This window comes from Dermacentor albipictus, chromosome 8 (genome assembly GCF_038994185.2).
Source record: "Dermacentor albipictus isolate Rhodes 1998 colony chromosome 8, USDA_Dalb.pri_finalv2, whole genome shotgun sequence".
Classification (NCBI taxonomy): domain Eukaryota; kingdom Metazoa; phylum Arthropoda; class Arachnida; order Ixodida; family Ixodidae; genus Dermacentor; species Dermacentor albipictus.
The window spans coordinates 67,095,128-67,115,378 of NC_091828.1; the positions used below are offsets into that span (position 1 = coordinate 67,095,128).

General features: G+C 45.9%; 1 protein-coding gene across 1 annotated transcript in view; it reads left to right on the forward strand.

Annotated features, from left to right (window-relative positions):
• Nucleotides 1-20,251, forward strand: part of LOC135914550 (cytochrome P450 3A43-like) — a 143,341-nt gene that overhangs the window by 119,880 nt on the left and 3,210 nt on the right. Inside the window, exons 9-13 of the mRNA XM_070524647.1 lie at nt 1,029-1,081; nt 8,920-9,016; nt 10,148-10,273; nt 11,436-11,679; nt 17,848-17,978. Coding sequence (XP_070380748.1) covers nt 1,029-1,081; nt 8,920-9,016; nt 10,148-10,273; nt 11,436-11,679; nt 17,848-17,978 — 651 coding nt within the window. The remainder of the gene's footprint in view (nt 1-1,028; nt 1,082-8,919; nt 9,017-10,147; nt 10,274-11,435; nt 11,680-17,847; nt 17,979-20,251) is intronic.

Here is a 20,251-nt window from a genome sequence, read left to right on the forward strand (position 1 = left end):
CGCTGTGATCACATGATGAAGGCAAATCACGCAAACAATGGCTTCATTATGCAGCTACGAGAGATAATATCGCTCCCTGGCGCGTCATGCAATCCAATACGTATGCTACGCGCTTGTGGCGCACAGAAGTAGTTGCCGCTGTGTAAGACTTGCAAAATGGAGTATCAGGTATGTGTCGTCATAATTATGGCGGGGAGGAGCTGATATACATGCTTACGGTAACAACATCATGAAATTGTGTTGGTGCGAAAAGAACTTCCTGCCATGCGCTGTCAGTAGAACAACGAAAAGACAAAACGGGAATGATGACTGATTTCATTCAGCAGTAACGTTGTACCACTGCCCTCGCGCCTGTCACAAGATATTTTCCTAGCTACACACTGTCTTTAGGGAACCAGAATTTTTGCGCCCGATGCTGAAAAAGTCATTTCGATATCATCATAAACATCCACGCCTTAGAATGCTTGTTTTACTTTATTATTACATGAACGTTTTCGCAGAGTTTCACGGCCATTTGGATTCACATGATTGATCTTGGTTATGTCAGAAATAGTGACAACCTACTTCGCCGGCTTTTGCACAATTGATCCTTATATGAATATACAGAAGCAGAAAGAAGAAGGGAACAAACAGACCATGAAACAATGGCTGTATGGAAGTTTCATGCAGTGACCCTGTCAGACCACATTGACTCATTTCAAAACGCATTTGGCTTTTCTTTGTAAGAATAGTTTCCCAGCCTCCGTTAACACACGTTCTTTCTAATATATATATATATACATATATATATATATATATATATATATATATATATATATATATATATGTGTGTGTGTGTGTGTGTGTGTGTGTGTGTGTGTGTGTGTGTGTGTGTGTGTGTGTGTGTGTGTGTGTGTGTGTGTGTGTGTGTGTGTTATATTTAGTACTTATGGCAGCTAACAAAAGGTACATGCTACTGCAACAAAGTTTCGTACCCCGTACAGTAGCATTGAGTCAGTCGGCATTGATTTAAGCTACTCTACTTTCAGGGCATGGGCACAGTGACGAGCGAATGGATGAAGAAGTATGGTGACGTCGTGGGGTAAGCTATGTCTTGGCGTTGTAATATCCTCAAAGATCCGCGCTGCGTGATTTCTGCCGCTGTGCTGGCTCTTGGATAAAGAAATTTAACAATGCGGACTATGATGCACTACCGTTTAAATAATGCTGCGTGATTATGTAAGTAAATTACAGAGAGCGCTTAGGTGAGTGCTCTCATACTCTGAGTACATGCTATAAACCTCACAGTTATTGTCTTCTTTGCACGAGGAAAGTTTGCCGCATGAGATCATTGTTGCTGCATACTTGATGTAGCCAGTACGGAGTTGTATACTGAAATCGCCGGAAGAAAATATATCGCTATGAATACTCGGCCATCATTAAAATAGGTGGTACATAGGTTTTTCACACTAAAATGTTTTGTATCGGGACCGAAAATCTCTCCAGTCCGACTACGTACGTCACGCAGTGATCATCACGCAAATCCGAGGGATGGCGATTGCTCGTATGTGCCTACGTGATGGTTAGAAAAGTAACCATGAAAAGATTCAAAAGGTTCGTTTTAGTAAAGCAATCCTGCTTTTGCTTATGTCCATGGGAAGCAATCACAGTATTTGGATGCCTTAGTTTCTTACTCAGTGATAATTTAGAAACGTGCTGTGAAGGGAGGAAAGCTCGTAGAGCTTCGAAGTGCATTGCGTTTCGGCCGCCATATTCATTGTAAGTAGGTATGAACAGGATGGAAATGCTACTTACTCGTATACAACTAGCGATGAAGTTAGGAGGGCCTTGTAAGATTTGACCCTGGGAAAAGTGGCAGGATAAGCTGGAACAGTCGATTTATGGAAAGATGGAAGAGATATTATATATATATATATATATATATATATATATATATATATATATATATATATATATATATATATATATATATATATATATATATATTTGTGATAACTCCTCCGTTCTGAATAGACTCACCAATATCGGTTAATGTTGCCTGGCTTGGGTGCCAAATAAGCATGCCTGCTCGAGTTTCGGCATGACTGGGATTTTGTACAGTCGCGATTTGACGGCAACGGTAGCAGAAAAGTTGAGGCGTAGGAAACCTAGCATGCGGTTACCACTATTATTATTAAATCTGAAAAGCAATGTCATGGACATAATGTTGGACGTTTTTCTTAACTCTTCTGCACTTAGTTGCAGATTCAAATTCTGAAGAACGATTTGATTTAGCAAGAGCACGCTTGGTCTACGACGAAAGCACGCAGGCAACAAGCAGCCACGTTGCAAACAGTTGAACGCTGCCTGAGGCCACCGTGATCTGCAAAACGCAGCACGTTTTTTTTTTATAGACTTTCGAGTATCCAGAATGCGCGCCGTTGGACAGCTAGAGCCGTGGGCTAGGAAACAGTGCATTCGAAACAAAAGAAAGCGAGAACTTTGGCGATTCCCTCGGCTCTGAATTTTCTCTTCAAACAGCGGTCTCCTTCAAAGCAACCATAATACCTGCTTTTTCCTCAAATAATTGCATCCACCGATGGCGATGGAGATGGTGTGGGAATTTTTCGCAGTGTTCTGTGATCGAATGGTTAGTAATAAGAGAAATTATAGGCAACAATGTCCTGGAGAGATGATAGGCCATAAAGCGCGTTTCTTTTGGAGGGAATATATTGTACCTTACATTATTTGTTACGTTGCTGAGGCATAAAAATGTTATTTTGTTTCGCCACCACGTGCAAGTACAAGTAGCCAATAATTATGAAGAAAACTATCAGCTACTCAAGAAATATGAATGGTCCAACTCCCTCCATTGTGAAGAGTGGAGAAGAGGGGAATAACGGGTGTCGCCCCTCTCCGCAATCAAGTGGCGATGGACTGGAGTGATGGACAATGGAAGTCTAGCTAATACCGGCATTCAGAAATTGCTTTGCCTAAATTTTGGTGTTTTGTTAAGCATTCTGTGGGTATTCTTGACAAGAGAAACCACGTAGCAATACTTTTTAAAATGGCATTAATAAAGATACACCATTGTTGCATGAGGACCAAGAAGATTTGTTCTTTTCCAGGTCATACCACCATCAATGAGGGGGGAGGGGCCCTCAGGATGCGAGGTATTGACGATAGTAATGACCGGCTTAGATTGCCTGGTAGTACTTACCACAATCTCCGTTCATATGTACGAGAAAGGCAGTAAAACAGCGTGAGAACTCCCAGCCAGCATGTACCCTCCAGGATAAGAAAGAGCTGCACGTAATACAACAGGCACTCGGTACTGTAGGTGCCAATATACGTTTGCGACGCGAGCAAATGCTGTTCTGTCACCTGAGAATTGGACATGTACACGCAACGCATTCCGATGTTCTTCTCCTGGCTTAATTACTTATTACAGGTCTGTGTACAGCGTGAGAAGGCGGAGACAGAATAACGTGCAAGGCAGTATGTTGTCCGTCTGCTAAGCGCAGCTCGTAATATTTGCGATGCCTTACAACCTAGTGAACTGAAACGTCTTACACTGGTACACCGATATGTTATCCGACAACTCGATGCTTTTCAGTTCCTCATCTAATGCTGCAATGTGTAACAAGAAAGAAAACATTTCAGCGACTAATTATAAAATGCATACACCACTATATCAAGCCGTGACCTTATGAAATAAACCAGCACTGCATTCTCGATATGTTGGCTTCCTTCGAGAAGTCCATATTTAACTTGAAGCAGACTTCAGCATTCAACAAAATGTAATCTGTCTCACCGTTAAGGCTGATACCGGAAAAGTATTCTTCATTTTTTGGACATTGGCCAAATATTACTTGGCGTTCGTCAGTCAGCGTTGCAATATTGTTGCATATTATGTTTAGGCTAATACCTTGGAGAAGGAAGAGGAATAAACTTTGAGGACAGCAGATTGGAGACCTAGGCCTCTCTACCTAGAAGACGGCCTCGAGCCCTTGAGCCCACCCGTTCGTAGCAATTGCTACGAACGGGTGGATATCTGATTTCCCCTTTAATTATTACTTCACTCCACCTTGCGGGTTTCCGCAGAACTATTACATCAAAGTTTTTTTTAATTCTCAGTGCTTCTGGCGAGATCCTTCCTTTTGCATAGTTCTTGACGGCTGTCTTGAAGTCCCTTACTACGATATTAGCCTGCATGGAGGCTATTGCCAGTGCTAAAGCAGCCTCCTCCGCCACCTCCGCCTTTCTTGTTTTTACCTTGCCGCTAACTCTCCAGTCACCCTCTAGACCCGTACCAACTATCGACATACTCTGTCTATTTGCGTAATCCGCCGCGTCCACATAGACCACGTCCCTGGCACTACGGAATCTTGTGTGAAGAGCTCTCGCTCTTGCGATCCTTCGATCTTGGTGAAACTCCTGGTGTAAGTTTCTGGGTATTGGGGGTATTAAAAGATGTTCCCTTATTTTCCTTGGGATGTATCTCCGATGTTATCTAAGATGCATCTCCCCGTCAAACTCTGTCTTTAATACTGCGCTGCTCTCTGGGCCTGAATAAGTTCATCTAGTGTGTTGTGCATGCCGAGCGCCAAGAATTGCTCGTTTGACTCATTTGCTGGAAGTCCCAAGGCTTGCTTATACGCCCTTCAAATAATGCATTCTGTCTTGGCTTCTCCGCAGCGTAGAGCTTGAGGTAATGGACCACATATACAATACGAGTGATTATGAATGTGTTCATTAATCGTATGAGAGTGTACTCTGCCATGCCATAGTGCCGGTTGGATATCCGCCTCATTAGTTTGGTTGTTTTTGAATACTATTGTCTAGTAGTCTAATGGTCTCCAGTCCCAGTATCCTCAGGCTCCCCACTATCGGTACCATGGTTCCTTCGACTGTGATTACAATGCCCGCCATTTCCCTAATGCTTTTTCCACCCCTGCATGTGGTCTATAGACCATAAGTTCTGATTTTTCCGAGGAGCATCTCAGTACCTTGTCTCATATTTAGCCTTCCACCGTGTTTACTGCTCTTTGAAAGATCTCTTCCACATGCCCATCGCTTCCAGCCGCCACTCAAAGGCTGTTGTCGTCCGCATGTAGGCTGTGTCCATGTCCTTTTATCTTTTCGAGTCTCGCAGGAAGACCGATCATTGTCACATTGAATAGAAAGGTAGGACTGAACCCTACGGGGTACCTCTATTGCCTGGTTTGAGCGCCTTCTATTTGTATTCTCGAATTGAAATCTTTGTGGCATGATCCGTCAAGAAGTGTTTGATGTACGCGTATGTTTTACGTCCTACATCCAGGTTTTGTAGGTTTTGTAGTATTTCCTTGTGCGTGACGGTGTCAAAGGCCTTAGTTAGATCGAGACCTAGTATTGCCTTGGTGTCTAGAGTTTTCGCACCCGCATCTATCGTCTAATGCTTTAGTTTGAGCATAATAACCTGCGTCGATAACTTGCGTCGAAATCCAACCATAGTATGTGGGTAAAGTCCTCCATCATCTATGTATCTCGTGAGGCATGTGAGAACCACATGTCGCATGAGTTTGCCGCCGCCGGATGTTATCGATATGGGCCTTAACATCGGCAGTTGTGGTTTCTTTTTAGGCTTCGGTATAAAAATGATTTGGGCTGATTGTTATTGACTTTGAATGCCACCTTGCTCCCAGCATTTGTTCATGTAGCCCGCGAGAGCTCGGATGGATACATCATCAATATTCCTGAGTGTTTTCTTGCTTATGCCATGAGGTCCTGGTGCAGATTTCGGGTTGAGCCTGGTAAGTTTATATCTGACTTCTGCCTCCGTAATGGGGGTATCAAGATCAGGATTCTCGTTACCTAGGTAATCCGGGAGTCATTTTTTATCCGCATCTCCAACGTGCATCTTTGGAGCTCTCGAAAGTGCTCTTCTTCTGTAGCGCCGTAGCTCTGTATCACCTTCTGTAGATTGTGTCTTTGTATGCTTCTTGTACTGCCGCGGTTCAGGAGGCATTGGACAATGTCCCAGGTCTTGCACACTCCTAACCGCCTTTCCACCAAGTCGCACGTGGCGTCCCACTTTTGTTCCGTTAAACTATTTGCTTATATCTCGATTTCCTTGTTTATTTCAAGAATTATCTTACTTAATTTCCAACAATGTTTTTTTTTCATCTTTTCAGCATACTACCTTTCGCTTCCCACATATGCAATAATCCACTATCCATCTCCTCTATACCTGCCTCCTGTGGAACAGTTTTGCTAGCTCATTTAGTGCTTTCTTGTAGTTTGTCTGCCCATTTCTAAATGTCCGTTATAGTGTCTACCGCATGTTGTCGGAGTTTGCGGAAAGTGTCCCATTCTACACGTTTCAGTTCTCTAACCCTCTTTTTCCTTGGGCCTGCTTGTACCATTGTGACGAGGATGTACTGGTCACTGCCTAAGCTTTGCTGCATGCTTGCCCACTGAGAATCTGCTACATTCTTTGTAAATTTGACTTATGGTGTCGTGTCGTTGGTTACGCTGTGTCCTATTCTGGTTGGCTACTCAGGGTCACTTATGAGCGTTAGTCCTTCGTGCTGAGCATCTGCCCATAGGCTTCGGCCCTTAATGTTCTCTATGCTGTATCCCCAAGTCACATGTGGCGCGTTAACATCACCGACCACGACTAGCGCCTGTTTGTCCGCTAAGCTCAACGCTTTGCGGAAGAGTGGGCCGAATTTGTGCTTGTGCCGGGGTGGACTGTCTATGCTAAGAATAAATAGACTTCCCTCTTCTTTGCGGGAGGTGATTATTTCAATCAGGACATGGTCTATGCCACGCATACCGGTATTGTTCTCGACAGCTTCTGTGTATCAGCGTCGTGATGGTAGCCTTCTCGCCGGAAGCACTGTAAGATTTATACCCCGATAATTTTGCCATCGCCCCGGGGCTCCTGGAGGGCGATGAAATTGGCGTCGCCTAACTTGTTACGAACTGCTGCAGGTTTCCTCGCTTGCGACGATACCTGCGGCAGTGCCATTGCCAAATCGCGTATTGGTTGCGCGGCACCATGTTGATTTATATGTTCTTCCCCGGTGGCTTTGCTATATTCTACTGCATTCGGTCTGCTATACAGTTTGCTTTTAACCCATCCCGCGCCGGCCGGCGGAATATTCTTTGGTGTCCTTTCTAGTGCCGCTACTCTGTTCTCTAATCTATCGAATCGTTGTTTAATCTGTACATAAAGTTTTGTGATTTGTTGCTCTAACCCATCGAAAATTCCTTTAAACGTTACTGTAGCCCTGCTCATTGCAAAGACCCTCTTTTTTTTTTCAACCATTTCCTGCGCCCTCCTTTTGTGTCGTAGTGCTTCCCCGTTCGCTTGTGTGGAAACGGCTGTTGGAGCTCGACTAGGCGTAGACGTTGTACTGGCGGAGGGTGTTTTGCCATTCTTTATTTGTTGCTGAAGCTTCGTGTTTTCTCCCCTAAGCTGTACGGTTACTATATGGCTCAAACCATAAAGTAATTAAATCTACTTTCGAGGCACATCTCTGAAGTTGGCGTTGGCGTCGCCATGATGTTGCGTATGAAGTCCAAGGGGATAACATCGTTGCCGCGCCGTCTGCTGAATGTGCAGATGTGCGAGGATGAGCCGACTATACAGCTCCATCCAGCGCGCGCAAGACAAAAAAGTAAGGAGGAAGAGCGCCGTCTTCCGTCGCGCGCAAGGCAGCGAGCACGAGAGAGAAAGGAGGGGGTCTTTCTACTCAGGCGGCTGCTGCATAGGCAGTGCGCTGCCGCACAACCCCTGTTTTGACAGCGCCATGAGTACAGAGTCTAGGTGCGCCGGGCGCTCACAGCTTCGTGTGCGATGTAGTGTCGCCGCTTCGCATTGAAGCGAGAGTCAGCACGAACGTCAATTCGCTCACTCTTGCTGCCGCTCTATTCCACGCCCGCATTTTGACAACATGTGTCCGCGCTCATTGGGTGGGATGTGTTTATGTTTATCCGTGCGCGCTTCACACCACGTTTGTTAGTTTAGTTAGGAAGCATATATTTACCAATTATTATGGCCGATAAAGCTACTATACTTACTTGGTATAGCTGTCAACTAGTTTGCTATCGCCAACGTTGCTTCGCCTTTTCGATGTTGTTTCTTTAAAAGAAATTAAGGAATTGATGAGTATGAAAGCATACCATTATAGAAGTCGGCATCTTTAAGAACATCGGGTGGACGCCTTCGAAAACTCAGGCTAGTAAGAAGTGAACTTCCCAAAGCAGCGCACGGCAGTTAGAGAGGAGCAGAAAAGAAAAAGGGAAGGCAATGATGGTAAACAAAATAAGCTGCTGATTTGCTACCCTACGCCGGGGAAAGAGGCTAACGGAGAAAGATGGAACAGAGAGGAGGGGCCAGGAACGAAGCGATGAATTCGTGTACGCTCGATAACGTTAGCAGGTAATCAGAGGCATTCACAAAGGCCTGTCGTGAAGCCATAACTGAGGCGCCGCAATATATTTTGGCTCCCTTGGTTTTTCTAAAGTGGTCATACCTTAACGCACATGTGTGCTCTTTAATTCTACTCACACAAATATCTTGCGTGTGGTCGGAAATCATATCCACGACCTTCTGTTCAACCACAGAATTGCGTAGGCACTGTGTCATGAGGCGTCTTTAGCAGCCATCCTAGAAAAACATTAGTGCAGTCTATTTTTCGTGCCTAGAAAGAGAGTGGCTTTCCCGAAAGCTTTGCGAGGATACACTAAGACTATGCGCTTCTACGAATGCGGTAAAGCTGGAACTGCGAGTAGCCATTCGAAGCTTCAACTTTACCATAATAATAATCCTATTTGCCGCCTTTGTATCTCTGGCTGAATAAAAATTTACTCACCGCCGTATCTATTGTTGTCAACAGTGGTAATATATCAGTGCTACAGCATTTGCTTGTTTTTTGTATGTTTCTATAGCTACTACAACGGCGTCATACCTGGAATCATTATTCGAGACCTTGAACTTATAAAACGTATCTACATCCAAGACTTCCAGAATTTCACAGGACGACGGGTGAGATATTGTTTGAATAAAAGTTTCGAAAATGATTTTTGCGATATAACTTATACCGAAATAAAAGCATCTGCAATAGGACCTTCTTCAACTCAGTGAGCAATACGCAGTAGCAGAGGGTTGAACGTTAGAGAGCTTCAGCTTCTCCGTAAACTTCTCACCACTTGCAGATTATTGGCTTGCCGGAGCCATGGACGGAAGTAGGAACGCTGATTTGGGCATCTTGTGACGCTTTGTCCCAAAAATCTTCGAATCGCCAGTGTATACTGCTGGGGAATATTTTTACTGGTATAACAGCAAAAATCAATTTAAATAACGGCCTACTCGTCGCCATACCATTCTTAAGGTCAAATTAGAATGTTCTGTCACCTAGGCTATGCGGAAAGCGTCAACAAGAGATTGGGCACAAGAAGGTCGTTCCGAACATCTTTACCGACTCATTCCCCATTGAACATTTCGAATGCCGTGTGACATCAAACGTAGCCAGTCGAGCCTTCTGCACATGGTTATAGTAGTTGTTGCGTTTACGAGAGAATATTTGCATAGCAGTTCACGCGAGGACTCCCTAGATTACGATACGCGCTACATATCTGAGATAGTTGACCACGTGTTTGTTTGCTTGTCCCAAATAAGACCGTAAACTGCAAGCATTGGCACCTTCTGTGGCAACATTTATTAAGCGGCCGTGGAGAAAAAACGTATAACTCAGCCCATGGCCAGGCAGAGTATAAACGAAGCCAACCATCCAGACACTGTTGAAATTTCTGTTTGCACAGGCCTGGATTCCAGACTGAGAATGAAACCTTTGGATGCGAATGTGTATGATTCTGTAATGGCCACGCTACTGTACCTATGCTGCCCGTCACTCCTCATATCCCTTTCTTTTTGTCCTTTTCCCCCACGCTCTGAGCCAAGTAGCTGGCTAGAGATATTATACCAAGATTCGTGAAATTCTCTATCTATGTCTATATTGTCTTTATAGTACAATTCTATTGTTTCCTCAAACACTCTCCTCTATCTCTCATTTACTAGCAGCTGACCACTACTGCACGAGCTATTGCGTACATACGATCGATATTTCTGATTTCGATAACTGATTCCTTCTCGGATTCCTTGTTTTTTTTTTTTCAGGTCACGTCCGCCGTGTCAAAAAACCTCGCCGTCAACGAAGTTCGAATAAGCAGAGTGAGTGGCGAAGATTGGCGCCACTTGAAGAAAATCATGCTTCCCGCCTTCAAGACAGCCAATGTCAAGAAGGTGAGTCCAAACGTATTTTCTAGTGAAACTGCTGCGGCGAGTTCGAGTCATTTTTTCGTACGTACCTGTCATCTAAGGCCGAACGTATTTCAGGGTATTATGACGCCATCTAAGAACGTTGAGTGAAGTATATTACTACTTTACCATTTCAAGGAGAGAGCTTCATACAATAATTACGAGAGCGAACTGCGGCGCCAGTATTTATGCGAGCTGCAGGCGGCGCATTTCAGCCAGCATGAGAATGATGATTAGCACACGGGTTTGTGTAAACTTTCTGAGGAAGAATGGCCTGCGCTTCCGAGCCAGCAACTTCCCACAGAACCACAGATTGTCAAGGCCGCTCGGGAGCCTACTCCTGCCGCTGATGACACGCCCAAAGCAGATTGACAAGTAATTTAAATGCTGCGTCCCCTCATAGATGCCATTCAAGTGATCCTGTCGAACCTTGGAACAACGTCTGAAAGTACTGGAAGTGCAACTGAAACTGAAACAACTAAACTACTGGAACAACTTAAAGTACTGGACGCCTTAAGCCCAGTGCTTGAGTCTCTCGAGAAGATACATGGCTAACCATCGCCCGCGATAAACACATGGGCGAGCACGCCTATTTTCCACTGTGTCAAAGAGCTGGCGTTTCTAAGACGCTGAGCGGTTGTCTATGATATGCCCTTGGGGCGTATACAAGTAATCCATGAGAGCACTAAAACTAAACACGGGTGAAATCGTTTTAATAATAGGCACATACTAAAAGATGGCTGCACTGCGTACTAAATTCGTTTCGCTTTTGTTTTTGTTGATTCTCTTTTTAATAGTACCCTGGCTTTCCTGGTATCGACTCTGAAGTTCTACGGGTACTCTGCACTGCGATTGGACATTGACTTGCTTTAGATAAATTTCGTTCTCTGACATTGCATAGCGTACGCGGCCATGCTTTTCGAGGGATGTTTTCGTCCATCGTTTTTCTTCCTTTCTGCTTATCCTGTTCCCTTGTTTGTGTTCTTGTCTGTTTGCTTGTTTTTTCTGTGTACATTTTTCAGATTTCTCTTTCACGGGTGCTTATTTCTTATGTATCTAGAGAAATCCAGCATACCGGTGGCCTACTATTTCAGGTTTTCATCATTAATAAGTGGTCACGTTGTGTCGCGTTTCGACTGTTTTCCAGGCCGTGCCGATGGTGCAAGAATGCGTCGAAGAGTGTTTCCGGGCGATGGACCGCAAGCTCACAGGCTCAGACGGCTGCATCGAGGTGTTCGAGCCATTCTGCATCATGGGCACTGACTTCGGTCTGCAGTTCTTCGCCGGCGTTCGCACGAACATCCAGCGGGGCGACGCCTCTTCGCTGGCCCTATACAAGGCAGCGCGCAAAAGCGTAGGCCAGTTTGGAGGCAGCAAGCTTTTCTATCTCAGTGAGTGGTCTCTTAGAGGAGCAAATACTAGCCCCGTTATGTCCTCCCGAAACCTGTAAGAGGGAAACTAGACGTGAGGGCTCACGTCCGTACAAAGAAAATGTTACAAATGCGCAGAACTCATCTGAAGAAGACTGTAGATGGTAATTCGCTTAGCATAGAGTCACTACAGTGGCACAACTTATTGCCCCCCTCGAAATGAGCTACGTTTGAGCCGTTTATTCCAGTGGAATTACTATTTCGCGCTTCACTAAGGACCCTAGGCGCCATCTAGCAAAGCCGCCGATAAGCTTGAGCGTGACCTCCGAAATACGCGGCGCGCCGGTGCGTGCGAACGCTTGGAAACGCGTCATGGGGCAACCGGGCTCCTGTCTCGTGCTTCTTTCCGGACACGACGCATTATCTAGTGGTGCTGCCGAGAAGTCTGCTCGTGGCCTCTGTGAGTAAGAGCGTGGCGCACCGACGCGTGCGAACGCCTAGAATTGTTTCCTCGCTTGCGGCACGCCCATTGTAGCATGCTTAGTGAGCCAAGATGGCTAGAGGTTCATTGAAGAGTGGCCCATGCCTAGTCCATTCACGATAGGACTCGCTAAAACACTGACGTGGAAGACGTTCATTCAAAACGGTTCATATCGACTGCACTTGTGGAGCAGCCTGCGAAGGCGTCAGAAATGCTGTCCTTGAGGAACCCTTACGGCGTGGGCTCGACTCCGCTAAACATGGAAGAAATTCGCGGGGCCCCCTGGTCATTGTGAAGTGACCAATTTTCAGTGGCACATCAGAGGTGCTCATTAAGGAGCGGCACTTGCCGCCTGGCACGTGCCCATTAACTCTAGTTGGAATCAGAGAAGTTCACTAAAGAACAGCACTGACCTAGCACGCATTGCCAGGGCTCCAAGTCACAGGAAACATTTTCTTCGGACAATGCTACATACCTAGTCCCGCACCTAGTGACCAATGTCAGCGTGAATGAACTTGGTTGAACAGCTTCACGTACGTACCCATTTCCGCGTACTCTGTCACCCAAGTTGATCAGATGCCTGGTTTTGAATCCTGCTTCCTCAACACAGCAGTCGGGGGTGCTGCCCATTCAACCCCGGACACTTGCGTCGAGGGATACCACAACACGACTTTTTTTTTGGCACTCATGGGAGGTTTCGACATGAGTTTAGGGCGTAGGCTCCTTTCTCAGTCGTGTCAGGCCTAAAGGAAGCCAAACGCCAAGTTGGGGCACACGTGTGCCCATTTAAGCCAGCGGGTACCCGGCCACCGTGGGAATCGAACTCTCAACCTCCTGTAACCGAAGCGGGTGCTCTACAACTAGTCTACGGCTGCCAACGTAAGGAACTGGTGTATGGTGTCCCAACTGGTGTGGTCGAATGGGACGCCCATTCTAAACTTGTCGCGTGTGCAGTTTAACCCCTCCGTGAAACCACTCGTTTGTGGGAGGCATGCGGTCAATTTTCGGTGAATGATGTCGGCGCTCGGGAAGGAGCGATTGTTTGACTTCTTACAAGAAAGCACGAGTAATATCCCTGAATAGCTCCCGAGGAGCACTGTGGCGAAGTATGAAGTTCCGAAGAATGGGCATAGGAACGTCCCGTGCGCTCGCTGCGAGAAGGGCCGTAGCCTGGGCTTAGCGCGTCAGACCATCGTCGCTAACCCTAAACAGCGCTTTTCATATCCGCTGTAGGAAGCCGGCCATAGAGATTGATGCTATCATGGTCAAACAGTTGTGGCAGGCACGGTGGTGGCTTTAGTGTCCCAGTAGACCGCGGTCGAGGTATATCGCTTTAGTGCCAGGTGGTGAAAGATCGAACGTACCGATGGACAAATCGGCACATTCCGCTCCAGTAATATCATTGACGAAGACTTCTGTACCTCTCTAGAACTCCTACGTGGGCGCATGGACACCGGTATGGTAGAGCAACCATATGTCGGAGCGTATATGGCGATAAATTGCCAAAAGCCCTTTCCGACCGTCCAAAAATTGGTGTGGTGATAGAGAATGTCTCGCATGGCAAAATGGGTTGCTTGACCGCGTAGCGTCTGCGTTGAAAGAAACACAGATGAGGGGCAAGGTAGTCGAACAGCCGCGCTTGTAGGGCATATCAATCGTGGTGAGTATTGGCGGCGCTGGGGTCGTAGAGTGAAGTTATAAAGAGGCCACATCAGGTATCATCGGTGAGAGGGAGAAAGGATCAGTGCCAGGTTGCTTTCAACCGGAATGCCATGCGACACGAACGTCATAATCCTGCAGGCGAAGCACCCAACGGCTGAGGCGGCCCCACGGATATTTCAAGGACAGCCAAGATAGAGCGTGATTGTCAGTGATGATGCTGAAAGGATAACCGTAGAGGTATAGCGAAAGCTTGCACAATGCCCAAATGATGGCTAAACATGCCTTCTCTATGCGGGATGTTGAGGTCCTTTCCTGTAATCTTGTTTAGACGGCGATAACTCAGAAAATTGAACACATCCATTTTTTTTTCCTCAGTAGAACAACATAAGACGACCAAGGGCTATCGGAAGGCTGACATAAGCCGCCCTAGAGCCTGTCGTTCGCTTGTGCTATACAGTGAAAGCTCGTTAATTCGAACTTCAATAATTCGAATTTACGGATAATTCGAACTGTACGATTTGGTCCGGCCAAGCTCCACAGAAGTCTATGTATAAAAACGTCCATTAATTCGAACGCGAGAAGGTTCCGTCACGGATAATTCGAACTACGCTCGCCTAGCACATGGCCAGAGAAACGCGCCTACTGCCTACACACTAGGCTGTATTGCCTCCGAAACGGAGAGAACGGCGAGAGAAGGCAAAATCGGAAAAAAAATCTAACCGACGCGGGGTCAGCCAGAAGGCAGCGGCGGCTGCCGCCTCTCGGTTCAACGTAACCTCCGAGACTTCTTGCCCGTTGGAATCTCGGAGGCTTTGCAAATCTTGTACAGCTGCTAATGTTGTGCGGAGATGTCACGGCAAGCTCCAAAACACAGCGAATCAAGTACGTCGCAGCTGCGCTTGCAATCAAGAACCAACGAATCAGGGCCTTCGCCACCTTCACATGTTCAGCGTCTTTGTCTCTCTCGGCAGTCTTCATCGGTTGTGCACCTCTGTTTTCAGCTTAGGAGGTATCGGCCGTCGCGATTCATTGTGATGGTGTTAAGCCTCGGCTAACGTTCGTTTCGGTGGACATTGGTGGTGTGGCGCAGTCGGACCCAGAGCACGCCATCACTTTCTGACACATGCCAAATTTCTGACATGCCCTACTGCTTCCAAATCGCAGTGTACAGTCGCCCTCCTTCACTTTCGTTAGTTCGAACTTTCGTTAATTCGAACTGAAGCGGCTTCCCCTTGCGGTTCGAATTAACGAGCTTTTACTGTATATACGCTGTCACAAGACGGCATGTCAACCGGTGTGTCTAGTATGATATGCACTGGTCGTGTGACCCAAGGATGTTTGGTTTAGTGAACGCAGAAACGAACCCCATTAAGGAGGGCAACAATGGGGTGCGATAAGATGCTGAAAGGCCTGCGATGATGGTGGAGTCGAAAAAGACTGAAGGCAGTGTTCATGAAACGGAAGCTACGGCGTCGAGATGTAAATTGGTGGCGCTATATTCAACGTTAAGAACTTTATTACACATGACAACTGAAATAAATCTTAAAGTCTCACCATGCAGTATGATCACTGGATACCGCTGCAGATTACATATGGGCATTAAGGCGCATCCAGACGTAGCGGTGATGATGGCGAGTAGCAGATACAAGTCCTTGCCGTGAGCAAGTACATTATATGGCGTAAACACAAGATGCGCTCTGGCGCTGCAGCACACAAGACCACAAGCACTAACATCTCCGGAGGCGCGTGAACATCAGCGCGAATGAAGATCTTGTGAATGCCGGCACCGGCCGATGGTGTGTCTCATAATAGCGAAAGGGCTACTTCCTAGCGAGAACAATCGACGATAACAGCGTAATATATGACAACAGGTCCCATCTGAGGATGTGATCGCGAAGACAATTTAGCAGAACGACAATCTCGATGAAGTACAAAACGCCTTGGATGACGATATGGGTGGTGCGTACAGCTGTAGGATGAATTTCCGGTGCGCTATCAGTGAAAGTGTCATGCCTGAGAGAGCGACAGTGACGCTTGTAGCTTACGACAAATATTTTCACGGAGGATGGAAACGGCGTACCCAGTATCCACAAGCTCTTGTTCAGCTGGTCCCTCCACACGGACGTTACACACATTCTGAGGAGAAAATTGAGGTTTATGAAAGTTGCACAAGCTTGCGGTTCTTACCTGCGGGACTACGCTAATCAGTTTCCCTCATCAGCAAGTAGTCGAAGACGCACAGGTAAGAGTAACAGTCGACGCGCATAAGTTGACATAAAAACGTTTACAGCGCAAACACATGCAACCACAACTCGCCCAGAAAGAAGTTTTAACGACGCGCATAAGGAGAGTGGCAGCTTTCTGAGTGGTGGTCGGGATCAAATTTTTGTGGTTGTCAGTTTGGGATGAGCTTTCTATTCTACTGTTTTCAGTGAAATCAATAAAGATGATTGATTGATTGATTGATTGATTGATTGATTGATTGATTGATTGATTGATTGATTGATTGATTGATTGATTGATTGATTGATTGATTGATTGATTGATTGATTGATTGATTGATTGATTGATTTGTCGGCAACTCAGCGACCAGTCTAGGCGACATGCGGCGGCGCGTAGCGAAATTGACCGAAGGCGCAACGTTTAGACGACATGCAGCGATGACGGAAGCAAGCAAGGTTATGGTCAGTTCCACGGCCGAAACACATCTCACATGTACCGTGTGTCCACTTGAATAAGTTGTAGCGACTGTCGTGAAGAGAGACAAGGGGAACCGACAGTGTTGTCAGTGGGGCGGAATATGACGGTGGTGTGGCCATACCATCGCGGAAGGGTAGTTGAGCAACGGAGGTGTGAACTTAGATGATCGGATCCATCGGAGGTGTGGATAGAGGCGGGTAGTCAGTATAAGCACGTGGTGCCGTCTCAAAAGCTAGCTGGTTAATGGGGAAGTACTTCAAATATCTGGGTACGGATGGCTTACATGGCCGCAGTATCAGTTGGGACAGGCTTCTGGCTATTGGGGAGCAACGAAAGCTGCTGGTATGGGCTGGCTGCTTGTTTGGTCATCCCACTTATTGTGAGCACTTACACATTCATAGGCGGACAGCGAGTGTTAGGCATCATGTTCTCTGGCCCCGCTGAAGACGGCCGGGTCGCACTGAGAAAGAACGTCGGCGGAAGTGACAGCGACAGACGTCAGTGTAGGCGGTGCGTTAGTGGCGTCGGCCATGGTGTAGGCGGGCGACGTACCACTGCGGAGCTCCACGGTGACTTGAGGGATTCCTGCAACCTCCAATGATTTTAATTAAATTTAATTTGCATCTTAGTTGAAATCAAGAAAAAGAAATGGACATGTAATGAGGAGGGAAGATAACCGATGGTCATTAGGGGTTGCGGACAGGATTCCAGGAGAATGTAAGTGTAGCAGGTGGCGGCAGAAATTTAGGTGGGCGGATGAGATTAAGAAGTTTGCAGCGACAACATGGCCACGATTAGCACATGACCGGGATAGTTGGAGAAGTATGGGAGAGGCCTCTGCCCTGCAGTGGGCTTAACCAGGCTGACGATGATGATGAATTTGCAAAGGTGATAATAGTGCAAGATCAGTCTAGTGGCAGCGAAGAGGACTACTTGTTTCGCAATGACAGCACGCGTCGCCGTCTTCGACTCGCCACTGCAAAAACGAGACGCGGCTGTTCGTTACAAATGCAATACGACTGCAGTTTACTACCTCTTTTGGGAACTTATTTCTCGATAATGGTTCAAAGAACATAGTTTCTAGCAATAGGGTACTGCTGCAGCCACATAACCCCTTTGCACTTTGCCGACGTCTTTCCGTCATCAGTCTCCGCCTTAAGCTCCACAGCTGGTGGCAAGCCATCGCCGTTTTCAGTATTAATTGGCGTGGATTCTGAAATTATAACATGGCCACTAAAAGTTACATAGTAGAATTAAAGAGTTACACGTTCACATAGTGGAAACACAAGGAATTCTTTCTAGGAAGTGCGCAAGAACTTTATTTGTGATTTTTTCGTTACTTCCAGATCTCCTCCCTCCCAGTCGATTACTGCACAAAATTATCTTCGCCGTGCAGTCGATCTTCACTCAACTACCCTCGGATGAGGTGATAGAGAGGATGCTCCCTATAATCAATCACCGCCGAGAAAACCCTGACGTAAGTTATCAAGGCTCTTCCGTATATTACATCTAAACCTTGTTATCACGGATTGATCTGTCAATGTGAACCTGTTATTTGTGCCATAGTTATAATAATGGCATGAAAGTACGTTGTCAGTAAGGAGCAAACCAGTTTGAAGTGGCGAGTGCAAAAGTGAAAAGCCACTCTGAAGCGTGTTCTCCGCTATATCGACGGATTGCTCCATAGGCTGTGGACATTTCTACCAGATAATCTAGCTCGATAAACATTACACACAAATATATATATATATATATATATATATATATATATATATATATATATATATATATATATATATATATATATATATATATATATATATATATCAGGCACGTACCCAGGGGGGGGCCCGGGGGGGCCCGGGCCCCCCCCGAAATCAAGTGGCATACCCCCCCCCCCCCCCTCCGCACCCACGCCACCACTCCTCACACATTCCTAAAGCGCCGCCAGATCAATGTTGAGACTTGGCAGCTGTTCATCAGTCAGCATTATGCTGCCTTTATCACTATTTTAAATGGCGGTAGTTATCGGCATCTATTGTAATGTGAAGGGCAGTTTTCTCATAGATTCCGCACCCGCGCGATTAAATCGAGATGCGTTCAGTTGTCGCCATCTATTCACCCGTCACGCGCTTAGATGTTGCTTTTTTTAGTTCAACCTTTTTTGTTTAGGCTGATCCTGGGACCAGGAGAGGGATGCAGCTCTTACTCAGCTGGTCTGTACTTTCATGGAACGAGTTGCGGCCGGAGAAAACGCCATTTGTGTTTAACTTTTCCCTTTGCTTCATTATTTCCTGGAGTTACGGCTCGCCGCGGCGCTGGCAGATGCCCGGAACCATATACACGTGATATGGGTTAGATAAGGTGGGAAATAAAATAATGTGAAAGAGCGTCCATCATGAAACCCTGCAATCACCCTTAAACCCATAAGCAAAATGACTGTCGCCCGTTACCTCGTCTGTTTTTCCATAATTGTATAGCACCTTTCGTGCAAAATTGGCAACTGGAAACAAAAATCGTAAGAAGATGAGAAATTAAGCGATGTACTAAGGGAGAGAGCCAAGGCAACAACCAAACTGCAAGCAAAAGCGAATAATAAAAAAGTTAACCGTTGTTCATGAGACTATTTATGGATAAACATCTTTTCATTTAAAAAGGAAGTAGAGAAAACGCCGCCGGAAGTCGAGAACAATTACTTGTTTTGAATGACGCTTCTACAGTTATCGGTCGAACCGCCTCACGTAGCCACTTCTCTGCTGTGCTTATGTGTGTGTTTTTCTAACCTTTCGCGATGAGCGCAGTACGTCCAGAATCGCAGAGTCCTGCGCTCCACGCAGTTGTATGGGACTGGCAGCCGCACAGCGTTACGCAATTCGCGGAACTGTCAAAACTGATCAACAAGGCGAAAGTAACTGATATTCGAAACTATAACACAAGAAACACTGAAGAAGCCGTAAAAAATGAACGCAGCCTGAAATCAGTAAAAAAGAAACCTGGCATAGGAGAAACCATGATGTATGCACTAAAATATAGGAAGGATAATATCATCAGCAATCTCGAAGATATAGTAAAAGCAGTGGAAAATTCTAAGCTGACCTGTGTACAGTACCCAGAGAAGTCACGATACCTCACTTAGAAACAGTAATGAACAGGATACAGAAACTCTCCTATATCTAGCGATGAGGTCAGAAGGGCCCTGCAAGACATGAAACGAAGAAGAGCGGGAGGAGAAGGTGGAATAACAGTCGATTTATTCAAAGATGGAGGAGACATAATGCTTAGAAAACTGGCGGCTCTTTATACGAAATGTCTATCGACTGCAAGGGTCCCAGAAAACTGGAAGAATGCAGACATTATACTAATCCACAAAAAAGGAGACGTTAAAGAATTGAAAAATTGTAAGACCATTAGCTTGCTCCCAGTATTATATAAAATATTTACCTAAATAATCTCCAACAGGATAAGGGCAACACTGGATTTTGTCAACCAAGGGAGCAGGCTGGCTTCAGGAAGAGATACCTTACAATGGATCACATCCATGTCATCAATCAGGTTATCGCGAAATCTGCAGAGTACAATAAGCCTCTCTATGTGGCTTACATAGATTACGAAAATGCATTTGATTCAGTAGAGATACCAGCATTTATAGAGGCACTACGTATTCAAGGAGTACAGAATGCTTACTTAAAAAGCTTGGAAAATATTGCTACATGCGTGTGGTATTTGTTTGTTTGAACGAGGCGCGTGGGC